The 14,548-nt window shown below is 45.7% G+C and overlaps 1 protein-coding gene across 8 annotated transcripts in view; it reads right to left on the bottom strand.

Annotated features, from left to right (window-relative positions):
- Positions 1–14,548, bottom strand: part of LOC137521582 (myosin-10-like) — a 273,744-nt gene that overhangs the window by 14,128 nt on the left and 245,068 nt on the right. For all 8 annotated transcript variants that reach the window (XM_068241013.1, XM_068241012.1, XM_068241015.1 and 5 more), the window contains 9 exons: positions 13,909–14,121; positions 13,603–13,815; positions 13,210–13,371; positions 12,394–12,522; positions 11,040–11,128; positions 10,313–10,436; positions 7,785–7,993; positions 2,181–2,289; positions 545–717 (listed from right to left, as the gene is read on the bottom strand). In XM_068241013.1, the coding sequence (XP_068097114.1) occupies positions 545–717; positions 2,181–2,289; positions 7,785–7,993; positions 10,313–10,436; positions 11,040–11,128; positions 12,394–12,522; positions 13,210–13,371; positions 13,603–13,815; positions 13,909–14,121 (1,421 nt within the window). The remainder of the gene's footprint in view (positions 1–544; positions 718–2,180; positions 2,290–7,784; positions 7,994–10,312; positions 10,437–11,039; positions 11,129–12,393; positions 12,523–13,209; positions 13,372–13,602; positions 13,816–13,908; positions 14,122–14,548) is intronic.

Raw genomic sequence — 14,548 nt, 5'->3', positions numbered from 1 at the left:
GCTTTCTGGGACCCTTCTGAAGATTACGACCACGTTCTTCTTCATGCACAAGCGTGGCCATGGGCACGGCGGTACTCGCGCAGGTGCTGTACAGCCGCTCTTGCGCAAGAAGAGAAGCCTGGTTGCAATCAAAACTCCAACAACCTCTTGTTGGATTTCTTTCCGGGGTCCACGAATGGCAATGGTGGTCTGGAGGAACACATGGAAAGCCTCTACAGCACAGTTCCCCAACCCTATCCTCAAGGCCCACCAATAGTACATGTTTTGCAGAAAACCACAAACATGCACAGGTGAGGTAATTAATGTCTCAGCAGAGCTGATTAACTACCTCTGTGGATTTCCACAAAACATGCACTGTAGGTGGGCCTTGATGACAGGGTTGGGAAACACTGCTCTACAGGATCAAGAACTTTCCTTCTTCTTAGCTAAGTATTCATTTTTGGACCTGTGGTTGGCGACTTCAACTTATGGATAACCTAAAACATTGTTTGTAACCACCGCCTATGTCAGAATAACCAGCAAAGAGAAAAATGGTTAAATTTACCTCAGCCGACTTCTGAGTGTGGAAACCTCCCGGTTCATGGACTCCGCTGATTCGGTCACATCTTCTAGCTCTCTCTGCAGTCTGCGGCGATTTGAATTGGCTCGTGAAGCCTCTTCTTCAGCTTCCTCCAACTGGCGTTTCAGCTGCTTCATGCGTATGTGGCCCTTTTCAAGCTATAAAACAAAACATCAGCTTGTTTGGTCAGGCTGTCAAACAGAGCTTTTCCAGCATATGGTAGAGTTTTTGGAGGTAAACCACATTATAATTTCTCATGTCCAGTGACTCAAATTTCTGTTTTTATTTCTGGCAAATGCATTGCTGAAAGACTTCCTTTCCCCTGTGGTATATACACTGTAGTCTGCTATAAAGTAATGATCCACCATCTTCTTTCAGGAACTTGAATCTATTTACTGTAGCTACACTGAAAACTAAGGTGTCCATACACCACTCGATATTGTAGCCCAATCGACCTTCGGATTCATAAATGTTATGAAATCAGAAGAGAATTGGTGCCGCAGAATGGCCACCCGGACTTTCGATGGATTTATGGCCAAAATTGGTCAAAAGAATTGATCAGACATGCTGGAAAATCTCAGTTGCAAGTGCTTGATTAGGTGCGCAGTGATAACGGCATTCTATATCGTGACGACCAATGGACTCCAAGCTAATGTTCCCCAAATTGTAAAAGTCAACCACCCCATGTGAAGTGTAAAGTCTCACGTCTCCGCTCCCCTAGTTGCCCGTGCTCAGTAAAGTCTCAAGTCTCCACCAGTGCGACTCCTAGCCTTCTCCGGTGTTTGGTGTCACCGCAAGCACCTGTACAACATGGCACCAGGCGCATGTAGTGATGTCAGACTTGCACCTGATGCCATCTGGTTAAGGTGCTCATGGTACAGGAGTTGCACCAACACTTTGCCATTTGAGGCGGGCAGGCAAGCGGTGGAGCTAGGCCGATTTTTAAAAGATATCATGCTGAAATCTATTGGAAATCGTTCTGCGGTGTATGGACAGGCTGATCAGATTTGATCAAAGAGGGATCTGTCTCATGGTCGATTTGCCCATACATCGAGTGAGTATCAATCTACCGCTGAGTGCACACACCGTGCACACTGATGCAGCGTAGCTTCTCCACGCAGAGTCTGATGCTGCTGCCGCTCAAGGTCGGCAGGATGATCTAGCCTCACAGCTGTTTCAAATCAATGCAGATTACCAGCTGATCCCATCTGTACTGCTGCCGGATAGTTAGACCACACAGGGAGCTGTGAATGTGCCATGCCACAAAGCCTTGGTTCCCGGGCTGCAGACACCAGTAGTTGCCGCGGTGAGAAGGGGGATAGAGACAGCACCTTCGAAACATAAGAAGCACTGACATTTCCCCCCTACTTTTGGGGGAGAAAAAGTGCGTCTTATGGCCAGAAAAATTACGGTAAATTTTAGATTTAGAAAGTGTTGCTGTGCGCCAGAAGCTTGTGGCATGAATTATAAGCTTATGATTTGTTGTGGTTATTTCCTGCTTTAGCACATTAAATCACAGTCTTCTAAATCTATCAGCTGATCCAATGCTTCTCTGTGAGTTCTGCTACACACTAGCATCACTAGTTTGAGATGGAATTTAATTAAATAATAATTGACTTACCTGTTCTTTAAACTGGTCAGCATTTCTTCTCTCTTCCTCCACTTGTAGAAGCACTTCCTTTAGTCTCTTCTCCGCACGTCGCACCAGTTTGTTTGCCAAGACTCGTTCCCTGTAAGGAAGACAGACTCAGTCACAAGCGAGTACTATTAGCCATTTGCCTTATTTGAACAGATTTTATGTTTCAACAATTTAAATCCGCAAAAATCAATGAAAGAAGTACTCTTTCTAGGACGAGTCTGATCCATTACACCTATAATGATTATTACTCACAGCTTAAAGTGAACCTAAACTGTAGTGAATAAAAAGAGTTTCACTTGCCTGGGGCTTCTACCAGACTCCGCCCCCGCCCGTCCTGTGCCCGTGCCGGTCCTCCCGCCGCCGCTTAGTTTCGATTCTACCGACTGATAAGTTGGCAGTCCACTGAATCCTGGTACTTTACTTCAGCGGGAAAAAAAACTCCTACTGCGCCTACGCAGGATGCTCTTGCCGACGTGAGCGCATACGAAGAAGCACGTGGCCAGGGCCGCACAGGCGCAGTGAACCGCCGACTGTCAGTCAGATCAGTCAGCAGAATCGAAACTAAGCAGTGGCGGGGAATGGAGGATCATTGAGGACTGGTGCAGGCACAGGATTGCTGCGGGGGACTGGTAGTAGCCCCAGGTAAGTGAATCTCTTTTTATGCATTACGGTTTAGGTTCACTTTAAAGTGCACTCAAAGTAACATGTGACATGACGACATAGACATGTGTATGCACAGTGCCAAGCACACAAATAACTAGGCTGTGTTCCTATTTTTCCTTTTCTGTTTGAAAGAATTAACATACAGGTATGCAAGTCATAATTTCTCTTCAGTTGGGACCTAGTCAGACGATTGCATAACCCTTATAACCCTTACTGATAAGGGATTACAGCCATAAAACTGAGTTGAGCAGCTTTTGAGTGCAGGGGATGGATAAAAAGGTAAATAGTTCATATATTTCAACTCTGGGACACTTGAAAGACTACCATTCAGCAGAGATAATAAAACAGGAAATCCCTGATTTAAGATTTGTAACATAAAGTGAAAGATATCTAAAACAAAATAAAAAATAAGGGGGGGGGGGTATTTTTAAGAGTAGGACGATAGATACAACTGTTCATCTTATTCACATAGCACCAAATCAACCAACCAGTTTAAAACCTACACTTCTAATCAGCACATAAATTGCATAATCTTAGTATAATTAATTCAACTTATTCTTAAAATAAGCTTAAATGTACTGGGTGCCCAGTGTCAATGCAGTAGTATGGTAGTAAGGTACTGTTTACCAACAGTGGCAAGTGGGAGAGATATGAAACACTATTTCCTACAAATTGAATATGGCAAAACCATGTGCATACTGCTCATCAGGGCCGGATTTACCATAAGGCACTGTAGGCACGTGCCTACAGGCGCCTTATAGGACAGGGGCGGGTTCTAAATGTCCCCCTATTGATAGGAGAAGCTGGGAGTGCGACGTCACTTACCCCCGCCCGCCCGTCCGCTCTCCCACTCGCTCGCTCTCCCTCTGCAATCAGCAGCCGCCCAGTGAGTGTCCCTGATGGCCGCTGTATTCCTCTTGTATCTAATTGTATGCAGCAGCATAATGGCACTTCAGCTGCGAGCAGGGTGCGCAGCCATCGGGGAAGCGTGTGTGTCAACTCGCAGCAGCGCTCGCAATAATTATCATTAGATTCATGATGAATCTAATGATAATTATTGCGAGCGCTGCTGCGAGTTGACACACACGCTTCCCCGATGGCTGCGCACCCTGCTCGCAGCTGAAGTGCCATTATGCTGCTGCATACAATTAGATACAAGAGGAATACAGCGGCCGTCAGGGACACTCACTGGGCGGCTGCCGATTGCAGTCCAGAGGGAGACTCGAGTGAGCGAGCGGGCGGAATATGGCGGCCGCCATAAAAATAGCACTGTCTGTCTGCCTCTCCTTGAACCCCCGCTTACTCTCTGCAGTGCTACACCCGTGGCCGTGGTCCCCCTACAGAGCCTGTTCTGCGATCGTGAGGCTACAGAGAGCAGACATGGACCGAGCAGCCTAGCTGCAGTTGTCTTCTCCCTAGGCTCGGCAGGCTAGCAGCTCCAGCGATGGAAGTTTGTGGTAAAACCTTTTTCTGGATGCCTGGAAAGGGGGGGGACGGGGGACTCTGTACTTGTGTTTGTGGTGTGGGTTAATTGGGGAAGGGGGGGGGGGGGGGTGTCCTGTCGCTGTTGGTGTGCACTCATTTTTTTCTTTGGGGGAGGGGGGCTCTGCACTTGTTTGTGGTGTGGGTTTATTGAGGGGGTCATGTGGCTTTTTGGTTGTGTGGGATTATTTTTTTCTGTGAGGGGGGGCTTTGTACTTGTGTTTGTGGTGTGGGTTCATTGGGGGAGGGGGGATGTCCTGTGGCTGTTTGGTAGTGGGGGGGCTCTGTACTTATTTATTGGGGGGACCAGTGTTGGTGGTATGGATTTATTTTTATTTATTTATTTTTTTTGGGGGGGACGGGGGGAGGTCTGTGCTTTTGTTAGTGGTGTGGGTTTATTGGGGAGGGGGACAGAAAGGTCTGCCTGTGTTGATGGTGCGGGGTTTATTGGGGGAAGACAGAAGGGTCTGTGTCTGTGCTGGTGGTTTTGGGTTTGTTGGGGAGGGGGGGGGGGGTCTGTGGTGGTGTTGGTTTATTGGGGGGGTGGGGGGAGGGGTCTCGGTGGTGTGGATTTATAGTGTAGTTAGACTTTCTAACTACAAGCGTTTGTACTTATGTGGGGCTTCCTCACCATCCTCCCAGGCTTGTCCGTTCCCAACTGGCCCGGTTAAAGCCGCGAATGGGCTTTAACCACTGCATATGAGAATCCCGGACGTGTGCGGTCATAGTCACGCATGCGCAATAGACCCAAACTATTGGGCTGGAGAGTGAAGGAACGGACAGGACCAGGAGGACACGAGGGAGCCCATGGCCTACGGAGGGCTGGAGGAAGCTCCAGGTAAGTATAAATGCTCATAGTTTGAAAGTCTCTGTTTGAAAAGGCAATATTTGGGGGGGGGGGATGGAGTTCGGGGGTGTTGAGGAATGATTATTGTCCAGGCCGCAGTCTAGGCCAGGGGCTGCTTGGAAGAAGTGCCCTAGGGGAGAAGGGAGGGAGGGGGGGGGGGTCCACAGGCAATGAGTAACAGGGACAGGAGTTCTTGTCTAGTCTGCAAGTGGACTTAATACAGGGTTCCTTGCAAGGGACGTTTTCTTTTCTTGTCTTGTCTTTACTTCTATCTGCATTACCTTGGGTGGGTTTATTTCAGAAAATAGGGTGTGGCTTGGGGTGTGGCCTGTGCTGAGGGGTGGAGTCTAGGGCACCAGAACTTCTGTGCCTATAGGCTCCTGAGCTGTAAATCCGGCCCTGCTGCTCATACTGCTCCGCAGTAATATTATGCTTATTTTATATATTTCATATAGAGCAAAAAAAAAAATAGGATCCACACTTGTCTCACAAATGGGTCACAATTTTTTGTAGGATGTATCCAAAAAGCCAATGGTAACAGCTACCAATAGCCAACATGTTTCTGACCTCCAGGGCCCTTAATCATGGCGATATTATGCTTGTTGGATAGGTCATATAGCATAGAGTGCCTAACACATGGCTAATTACTAAACAGCAATGCATACAACCATTTCTATGAAGATCTTTCTGTGCTTCTGGATCCTACAGCTCTTTCCCCTTTCCTCTCTCATTCCCCTCATTCCAGCGCTCTTCTGTGCTTCTGGATCCTACAGCTCTTTCCATGTCCTCTCCGTTCCCCTCATTCCAGCGCTCTTCTGTGCTTCTGGATCCTACAGCTCTTTTCTGTCCTCTTTCATTCCCCTCATTCCAGTGCTCTTCTGTGCTTCTGGATCCTACAGCTCTTTCCCTGTCCTCTCTCATTCCCCTCATTCCAGCGCTCTTCTCTGCTTCTGGAACCTACAGCTCTTTCCTGTCCTCTCTCATTCCCCTCATTCCAGTGCTCTTCTGTGCTTCTGGATCCTACAGCTCTTTCCCTGTCCTCTCTCGGTCCCCTCGTTCCAGCACTCTTCTGTGCTTCTGGAACCTACAGCTCTTTCCCTGTCCTCTCTCGTTACCCTCATTCCAGCGCTCTTCTCTGCTTCTGGAACCTACAGCTCTTTCCTGTCCTCTCTCATTCCCCTCATTCCAGTGCTCTTCTGTGCTTCTGGAACCTACAGCTCTTTCCCTGTCCTCTCTCGGTCCCCTCGTTCCAGCACTCTTCTGTGCTTCTGGAACCTACAGCTCTTTCCCTGTCCTCTCTCATTCCCCTCATTCCAGCGCTCTTCTCTGCTTCTGGAACCTACAGCTCTTTCCATGTCCTCTCCGTTCCCCTCATTCCAGCGCTCTTCTGTGCTTCTGGATCCTACAGCTCTTTCCCCTTTCCTCTCTCATTCCCCTCATTCCAGCGCTCTTCTGTGCTTCTGGATCCTACAGCTCTTTCCCTGTCCTCTCTCATTCCCCTCATTCCAGTGCTCTTCTGTGCTTCTGGATCCTACAGCTCTTTCCCTGTCCTCTCTCGTTCCCCTCATTCCAGCACTCTTCTGTGCTTCTGGAACCTACAGCTCTTTCCCTGTCCTCTCTCATTCCCCTCATTCCAGCGCTCTTCTGTGCTTCTGGATCCTACAGCTCTTTTCCTGTCCTCTCGCGTTCCCCTCATTCCAGCGCTCTTATGTGATTCTGGAACCTATAGCTCTTTCCCTGTCCTCTCTCGTTACCCTCATTCCAGCGCTGTCACCCCCATTTAATTTGCCGCCTCGGGAGGCTTCAGAAGCACTTGTGTCTCCGAGTGCGTTCGAGGATGAGCGGCTCTGTACAGCGCATGCACAAATAAGCGTGCAAGTGCGCTTATGCTGCCTGTCTTCGGAATTACTCAGTGAATGGGCTTATGGACATGTATTCAACCAGTTGGTCGAATACACACAATAGGGTGACAACAATGGAACAAGGGGAGCAAGAGAAGATGGGAAAGGCTCTATAGGATCTAGAGCCTTCCCTGTACATAGGTATATATGTGCCTTTTTTTATTTAGTCACTTTACATTTCCTTTAAACTACGTTCTATCTAAACATTCCATCTATTCATAAATGGCTACGTTGCTTTTTCCTCAAATGTCACCAAATCAATCCATAAAGCTATAGGCCTCCATGTCTTGCACTGATGATGGCCAAATAGCCTTAAACAGCTGTATGCAAGTTTGGGTTCATAATGTGATGCTACATTCTGGCTAAGTATCAGTAGTTCTGGATGTCTCAGTTGACCATAGAGTTGAACGAAATGCATGGTTCCTTCCAACAAATGCGATGAACATGTGTCTCAAAGTTTTTCTTTTTAGACGTGGTTTAGAAGAGATGTCATAGAGATACCTGAAAGACCAATAGTGTTTAACCCATAACACTCAGATCGGCTCTTAGTCATTTACTTGACTTATATGAGTTAACCTGGTTGCTATGGGTTCGGTCACGTACTTCCACAATACCTTAAATATCAGTTACAATGTGTAACTGCAGCCCACCAGAACATCATATAATTAGCCTTCAGCTCCAGTCTTCACTCACTTTGATTCCTGCTCCATTTGCTCTTCCAGCTGAGCAATCTTGGCCTCCAGGGAAGCGATGGCAATCTTGTATTTAGATCTGACACTAGAATCCAACTCATTTAATTTCACTTTAAGCTCCTTGTTCTGCCGTTCCATCTGCTGTCTGGCATTTTCTGCCTTCTGGGAGAAGCTTCTCTCCGCTGCCAGTTCTGTGGTCATTGTCTCCACCTATTGGATATATCACACAGTGTAATCAGCACTGTTTGTACACACAAAACGACAGGCAGTTATTGTGATACATTGCACGGTAGCATTAGGGATGATGGCTGAACCACACACATCATGGCTGAACACTTAGCTAGCAAGAGATTATAAATCTTTTATAAAATATAGATTCTACAGACTCATTGTAAATAGTTTTGAGTAGCCTGATGACCTGAGGCCAATTCAAACAAGCGGATGCCGGCATCCGTGCACGTTATTTACCCCTGGGATCCTTCACATCCTGCATTGAGATGAATGGCAGTGTTCATCTCAATGCGTTAACATCAATTGCTGACATTTACCCCAGGGCTGTGGAGTCAGAGTCTAAGCAATTTGCGGTACCTGGAGTCGGTGGTTTCAATAAACTGAGTAGTCAGAGTCGGATGATTTTTGTACCAACTCCACAGCCCTGGTAAGAATTAGACTAAGGAGTTGACGAGTCGGAGTAGTATTGGGTACCTGGAGTCGGAGGTTTCAAACACTGAGGAGTCGGAGTCTGATGATTTCTGTACCGACTCCACAGCACTGGTTTGCGCAAGTGCCGTGGTCAATCAAAGTTTCCAAGATGTAGTGCGTAGTTGTGTTCTTGGTTGCATATCCCCCCAGGGGCTCAAAACATGACACAAACCCATGGGAAACAATAGCAAACGCTTTTCTGCTCAGTTGGGGAAACGAGACACTAGCAGTTGCCTGTGTGAACCTTCTAGCCCAGTGGTTCCCAACCCATGTGTCGCAGCAGCTTCGGGTATGTGTCGCGGCTCTCTCGGAGGGGAGCAGTGCAGTGGAGGGAGAGCTGTGGGCAGCGGCGGAGAAGGGGGCCATCTCCCCCCCTTCTCTCACCTTAGGGTGCTCTGCCTCCCTCACTCTCCCCTCCGATACTAAGTGTGGCGGCGCTTGGTAGCGGGCGGGACTTACCTTCCGTGTTGCTCCAAGCGCCGGCCGGAAGTTCTGGTTCTGCAGCCGCTGCTCTGGTCTGGATCAGGCCAGAGTAGTGGCAACGCATCCCGCGCCGGCGACGAGACCAGACGGAGACATGGAAGGTAAGTCCCGCCCCTCTGCCAGCCACCGCACTTCGTTCCGGAGGAGAGAGCGAGGGAGGGAGAGCACCCTGAGGTGCCGCTCTCCTTCCCTCGCTCTCTCCTCCTGGGGGGGGGGGGGGGGGGGGGCATCTGGCTACATATACTGGGCACATATATCCCTGGCTACATATACTGGGGACAACTGGCTGTTTGTCATTATGTGCATTTACTGGTGAAAAGCTGTCTCTTATGTGCATTTACTGGTGAAAAGCTGTCTCTTATGTGCATTTACTGGTGAAAAGCTGTCTCTTATTATGTGCATTTACTGGTGAAAAGCTGTCTCTCATTACGTGCATTCACTTGTAAAAAGCTGTCTCTTATGTGCATTTACTGGGGAAACGCTGTCTCTCATTACGTGCATTTACTGGGGAAACACTGTCTCTCATTACGTGCATTTACTGGTGAAAGGCTGTCTCTCATTATGTGCATTTACTGGTGAAAGGCTGTCTCTTATGTGCAGTTAGTGGGGAAACGCTGTCTCTCATTACATGCATTTAGTCTACGTGTCACGGAGATCTGAACGTTTGGTTTGATGTGTCACGACTCCAAAAAGGTTGGGAACCACTGTTCTAGCCTAACCTACCCATAGTATGACCAATTGCTTTCTGAGATTACACCAACACGCTTTGATTAACTTAAAATTTCCAGTTTATGGCGCACAAATGCACTCACCCAGTGTTCTTTGTTTGTTTTGGTATGTTTCTGAAGCTTATACTGCAAATGTATTTATTTTTATAAAGTCATAGTCAATAGCTAGATCTGTTAAACCATATCCAAAATGGTAACTGAATGTTTATATCTGGATTGCTTCTATGATATTGAATCAATTACTCATTGATCTACATTTACAAATATTAACCTTTTCAGGCTGACACACAGAATGCGTCACTGTCCCTGGGCTTATATTATGTAGGAGATTATATATTATGTAGGAGATTATATATTATGTATGTATTGTAATGCTCCTTTCTGTACAAACTACTTGTGGAATCAAGGACTACACTTCTCATAACCCCCAGCAGTGACTGCTAGAAGCCAGCTATCATCACTTTATTTTTTTATCCTGATAGCTAGTCAGATTGTACTTCTGACTGTCATCCTGTAACAACAGAAGGAAGGAATTCAAAGCAACTAAATAATGCAATGTCAAAATAGGAAGTGGGGTCCTAGTTCTGTTTGTGCTTGTGCTGCAATGTAAGATTACCTGCAAGGTATATTTCCTATATCTGTCATTAATCAGCTCCATATTACTCTGCTCCTCATCAAGCTCTTCCTCCAGCTGAGCAATCCTGGCCTCCAAAGCCCGCTTTTCATCAAGAAGTGCAGACCTAGAATGGCAAAACAATAATAAAGCAACTTAATCAGGTAGTATTCGCTATAGATAAACACTCTTTTATTGCCATTCTATAGGTCTGGGTCTCGGTCCTTACCCACTACGTGTTTGGCTGTGTTGTGTAATGTACACATGAAGCTAGGCTTTAGGCAAGATACCAAAATGTGTCTCCCCCTGCTGGCCACCTGGCTTCTTTGGTAAGGGAAGATGGGGAATGAGAGTCAGAAAAGGTGTCAGCACACCCCTGGACACCCACCAGGCCCTAGGTATTTGCCTAAGTTGCCTTATTAATGATCCAGCTCTGAATGTAAGTTAAGGGAAGGTCCATATAACCCCACTTATTTCTCTGTTGATCATTCACATGAGCTAGATATGATGTAGTACATCAGACACACAGAGGGTGCATGTTTATGGAAGCAGACTGGTGGGACTGATAATATTATTGAGAGCAACAGGCTCTGGGCTGGGTGCTGCATAAATTCATCTACCTCAAGTCTGGTGTTTTTCAAAGCAACTGCTATACAAAGTCCAACATTTCATGAGCGAAACTACAGTAACTATTGTGCGATATAAGATGATTGGAGGTTCAGATACATACTTGCCGCTGACGCCATTGGCCAGCTCGTCAGCCAGATCGTCTCTTTCTTGCTGAGCTTGTCTTTTTGCTCTTTCTGCAGCTGCCAGATCCTGTAATGATTCAGGGGATGTTATTCAATAAGCAAATTTTTGCCCACTGGGCCCAGCACAGGTCAAATAGTGGATAAGAGCAGGGTAGACAAACACTGGAGATAAGGAGATGGTAAAGTAGGCAAATAATGTGGGTGTAAGATGGAGGAGGTGAGTCATAGAATGTGAGCGGGTAAAACAGATGAGCAGAGTAGAAACGGATACTGGGTGATGATAGAAGAGATTGGAAGGTAACAAGCAGTTTACAAGTGAGAGCTGTTAGTTGCACTGGGGCATCACTGAGATGCAATGGGGTGAAAGTGAAACATGTTCTTTTTCTGTAGTGTATTAATTAAATGGTCAGCAATGTACTATATTACAGAACAATCTGGCACCGGCGGGGATTACCCAAAGCTGGATACATCTGCTTGCTGGTTTCTTGAGCAACGAGCCAAAAAAGCACAATCCTCCCCCACGGCACCATAAAATACTTACCGAGCCTTCGGGCAGCATCTTGTACCTATCCTGTAGCGTCCTCCGTGTATGTTTCCCCGGTGTATCACCTGACACGGTCACGCCGGGAGCCATGCCCGGACACCGGAAAGCTGCAAGGAGCTACAGGATGGGTAGAAGACGCTGCCCGGAAGCTCGGTAATAATTTTATGCCCTGCACTCCCTCCCCCCACACACAAAAACCCCCCCAAAGCACAGACCCTGTTATCCCCTCAGGCATACCGGTTAGTTGAGACTTCCCGTTGAATGAGTTCCGGATAACAGGGACTTTGCTGTACATTTGTTTTCATGGGTTTCACAAGAAAGCCCTGCATCAGCCAGAGAAGGTTATCTTGAGAAAGGCTGATGCTTCTAATGCATACATTAAGCACATTCTTCTAATCAATCAATCAATCAATTAATCAATCAATCAATCAACCCATATTTTGCTGCTCTTACTAATGGTGGCCACAGATTGGTAAATTGACCTGGCAGATTTTCATTAGATTAGCTAAACATACCAAGTGTAGATGGGTTTTATTAAGCAATAAAGTTTTACTGTGCTGGTGTCAAATATCCAATCAGGTACCAAGAAAGCAAAAATAGGATGTTCTCAGCACATGATGACAAGTTAAATGTTATTGCAGCTTAACGCCACTGATCTGCTCTGCAATGATCCCCTGCACTGTTAATCTGCCAGTGTGTGACCAACATTAGACTACTTCTCAGTGCTCAGCATTCCCCTGATAATACTAAAGAGAAAACATACAGTCCTGTTCCCAGGCATGACAAACCTCTTGTAGCTGCAGAAGTTCTGCTTCCAGACTCTTCAGTCTCTTCTCGTTTTCCTTAGACTGGATGAACATTTCCTCTCGAGATGTCCGGGTCTCTTCTACTTCACGCCAGACCTCTTTCAGTTGAAGCTGTAACACAATTTGTTCTCCATCATTCACACTTACACATATCCTGTTTTTTGTATTCTTCTTTTTCCATTAAGATATTAATCCTTTTGTTTTATCAAACTATTACATTAAAGCTTTGTGGTAATGAAGCATAGTTTATGCAATGTCACTAGAATAAGCCTTTCTTGGTGTAATATGTCATACCTGCTACAAGGTAGAATATGCCTAGGCGTATCTACTCAGAAACAAACAAACCTGAACTAACTTGCTACAGATATATTTTAGTACTATTGGTAATTATATATAGTAAGTAACCTTTTTAGTTCATATAAGTCTTAGTTTTAGTCTAGAAACTAGTGTTACATACTAGTGCATACAAAGTGCATACACTAATGTGGTTACAGTACAACCTTTTAGTGTTATGTTTTGTGCCTCCTAGTTATTCTCGTATTGCCTGAAGAAGCAGGCTTGTCCCGCGAAACACGTTGTAACTAAGTGGAGTACACTCCAATAAAATTGTGTTCTATATTGAAATATACTTCCTGTGTCTTCTGTTGGGAGGTAAATCCACCACTGCCTTCCATTTTAACCTGTTCTTAATATATTCCGTTTTGGCACCTCTGTTTTTTCTTATCTCTTATTTAACGTATGCTACAAATGAATACATTATAAACAGGAGAAGCACTTAGACAGACCCTTCCATATTACCTGCAGTTTTTTCAGTTGCTTAACTGCTTCCTCTCGGCCCTTGTTAGCAGCATCAATCTGGCTTTCCATATTCTGAAGGTCCATTTCCAGTTTTTTCCTGCCAGCAAGAATCTGGGATTTCTGTTTTCGTTCCTCATCCAATTCCAACTCCATATCTCGCACCTACAATTAAAAATTGTAACTCAAGTTGAACTATTTTTCTAAATTACCATTAAGTAAAAAGAAGTGATGCCGTATGTGTGTGTGTGTGTGTGTGTGTGTGTGTGTGTGGGGGGGGGGGACTGTGGACACCAGGGGGGACAAAAAGTGGCATAGCGTGGATATAGGGGTATGTGATTGTAATGGGCACATTACTTTGTGTCCCAATTGACAATTAAAATCCACAAAACTTGCCTGCTTGAAAAGGAGTTTCTTCTTCTCATCATTGGAATCATCTCTGTTTTGGAGATCCCTTTCAAACTGAGCTTTCATTGCCTGCATGTTGACCTCCAGACGAAGTTTTCCATCTTCAATGGCCTGAAGCTCATCTTCCAGCTCTTCTAACTGAGTCTTCATTTCCTGAACTTGTTGTTCTAAAGCTCTCTTGGCCCGCTCCAGTTCATGAACCTACAAATACAAAAGTATAGTATTTAGAAATGACATCAATATCATCACACACACAGACTTCCTTCTTGGAAACTAATAATATAAGTTTCTTACATTCTTGCCAACATCATCTTTGGAGCTGACGAGATCATCCATCTCTGCTCGTAGCAGCTTGTTCTGCCTGTCCAGTTCATCCTTTATATCCAGAGCTTCTTCAAGGGCTCGACTCAGTGATAGAACCTTTGTTTCCTTCTCTCGAGCCTCAGCTTCTGCCCTGTCCCTCTCCTCAGCATAGCGTGCAGAAATATTCTTCTCTTCTGCGAACATCTAGAAGAAAATGTATGAATCATGAAAAAAATCTACTATTTTAAGTATGGAGTAGGTGAAAACACTTATGCAGAAGTCATTTTAGTAATATGGTCTATCACAACCATTTTGACCATGACATGTCCTTTTTTGTGTTACCGTTTAACTTATCCAAGACGATGGCTAGTTTGGTGAAGATATACATCAGTATATCTAGTCCACAAGAGGGGTGATTGACATTAAGATTGCATAATTAAGCTGGAAACACTAGGGAGGAGGGCAATGGGGGTGGAGACAATAGGTACATCTGTTGAGAGGGTGTCCAATAGAACATATTATTGTGCTGGTGTAGGGGGGTATGCGAGCATGAAAAGGTGAGTCTTGAGGGCTTGTTTGAAGGTTTTAAAGGGAAGATCCACGGAATTTAAAAAAAATAAAAATACTAATC

Source organism: Hyperolius riggenbachi, chromosome 6 (genome assembly GCF_040937935.1).
Source record: "Hyperolius riggenbachi isolate aHypRig1 chromosome 6, aHypRig1.pri, whole genome shotgun sequence".
Taxonomy (NCBI): domain Eukaryota; kingdom Metazoa; phylum Chordata; class Amphibia; order Anura; family Hyperoliidae; genus Hyperolius; species Hyperolius riggenbachi.
The sequence above is the reverse complement of the archived record's forward strand: the minus strand, read 5'-3'. Positions and strand labels throughout refer to the sequence as shown.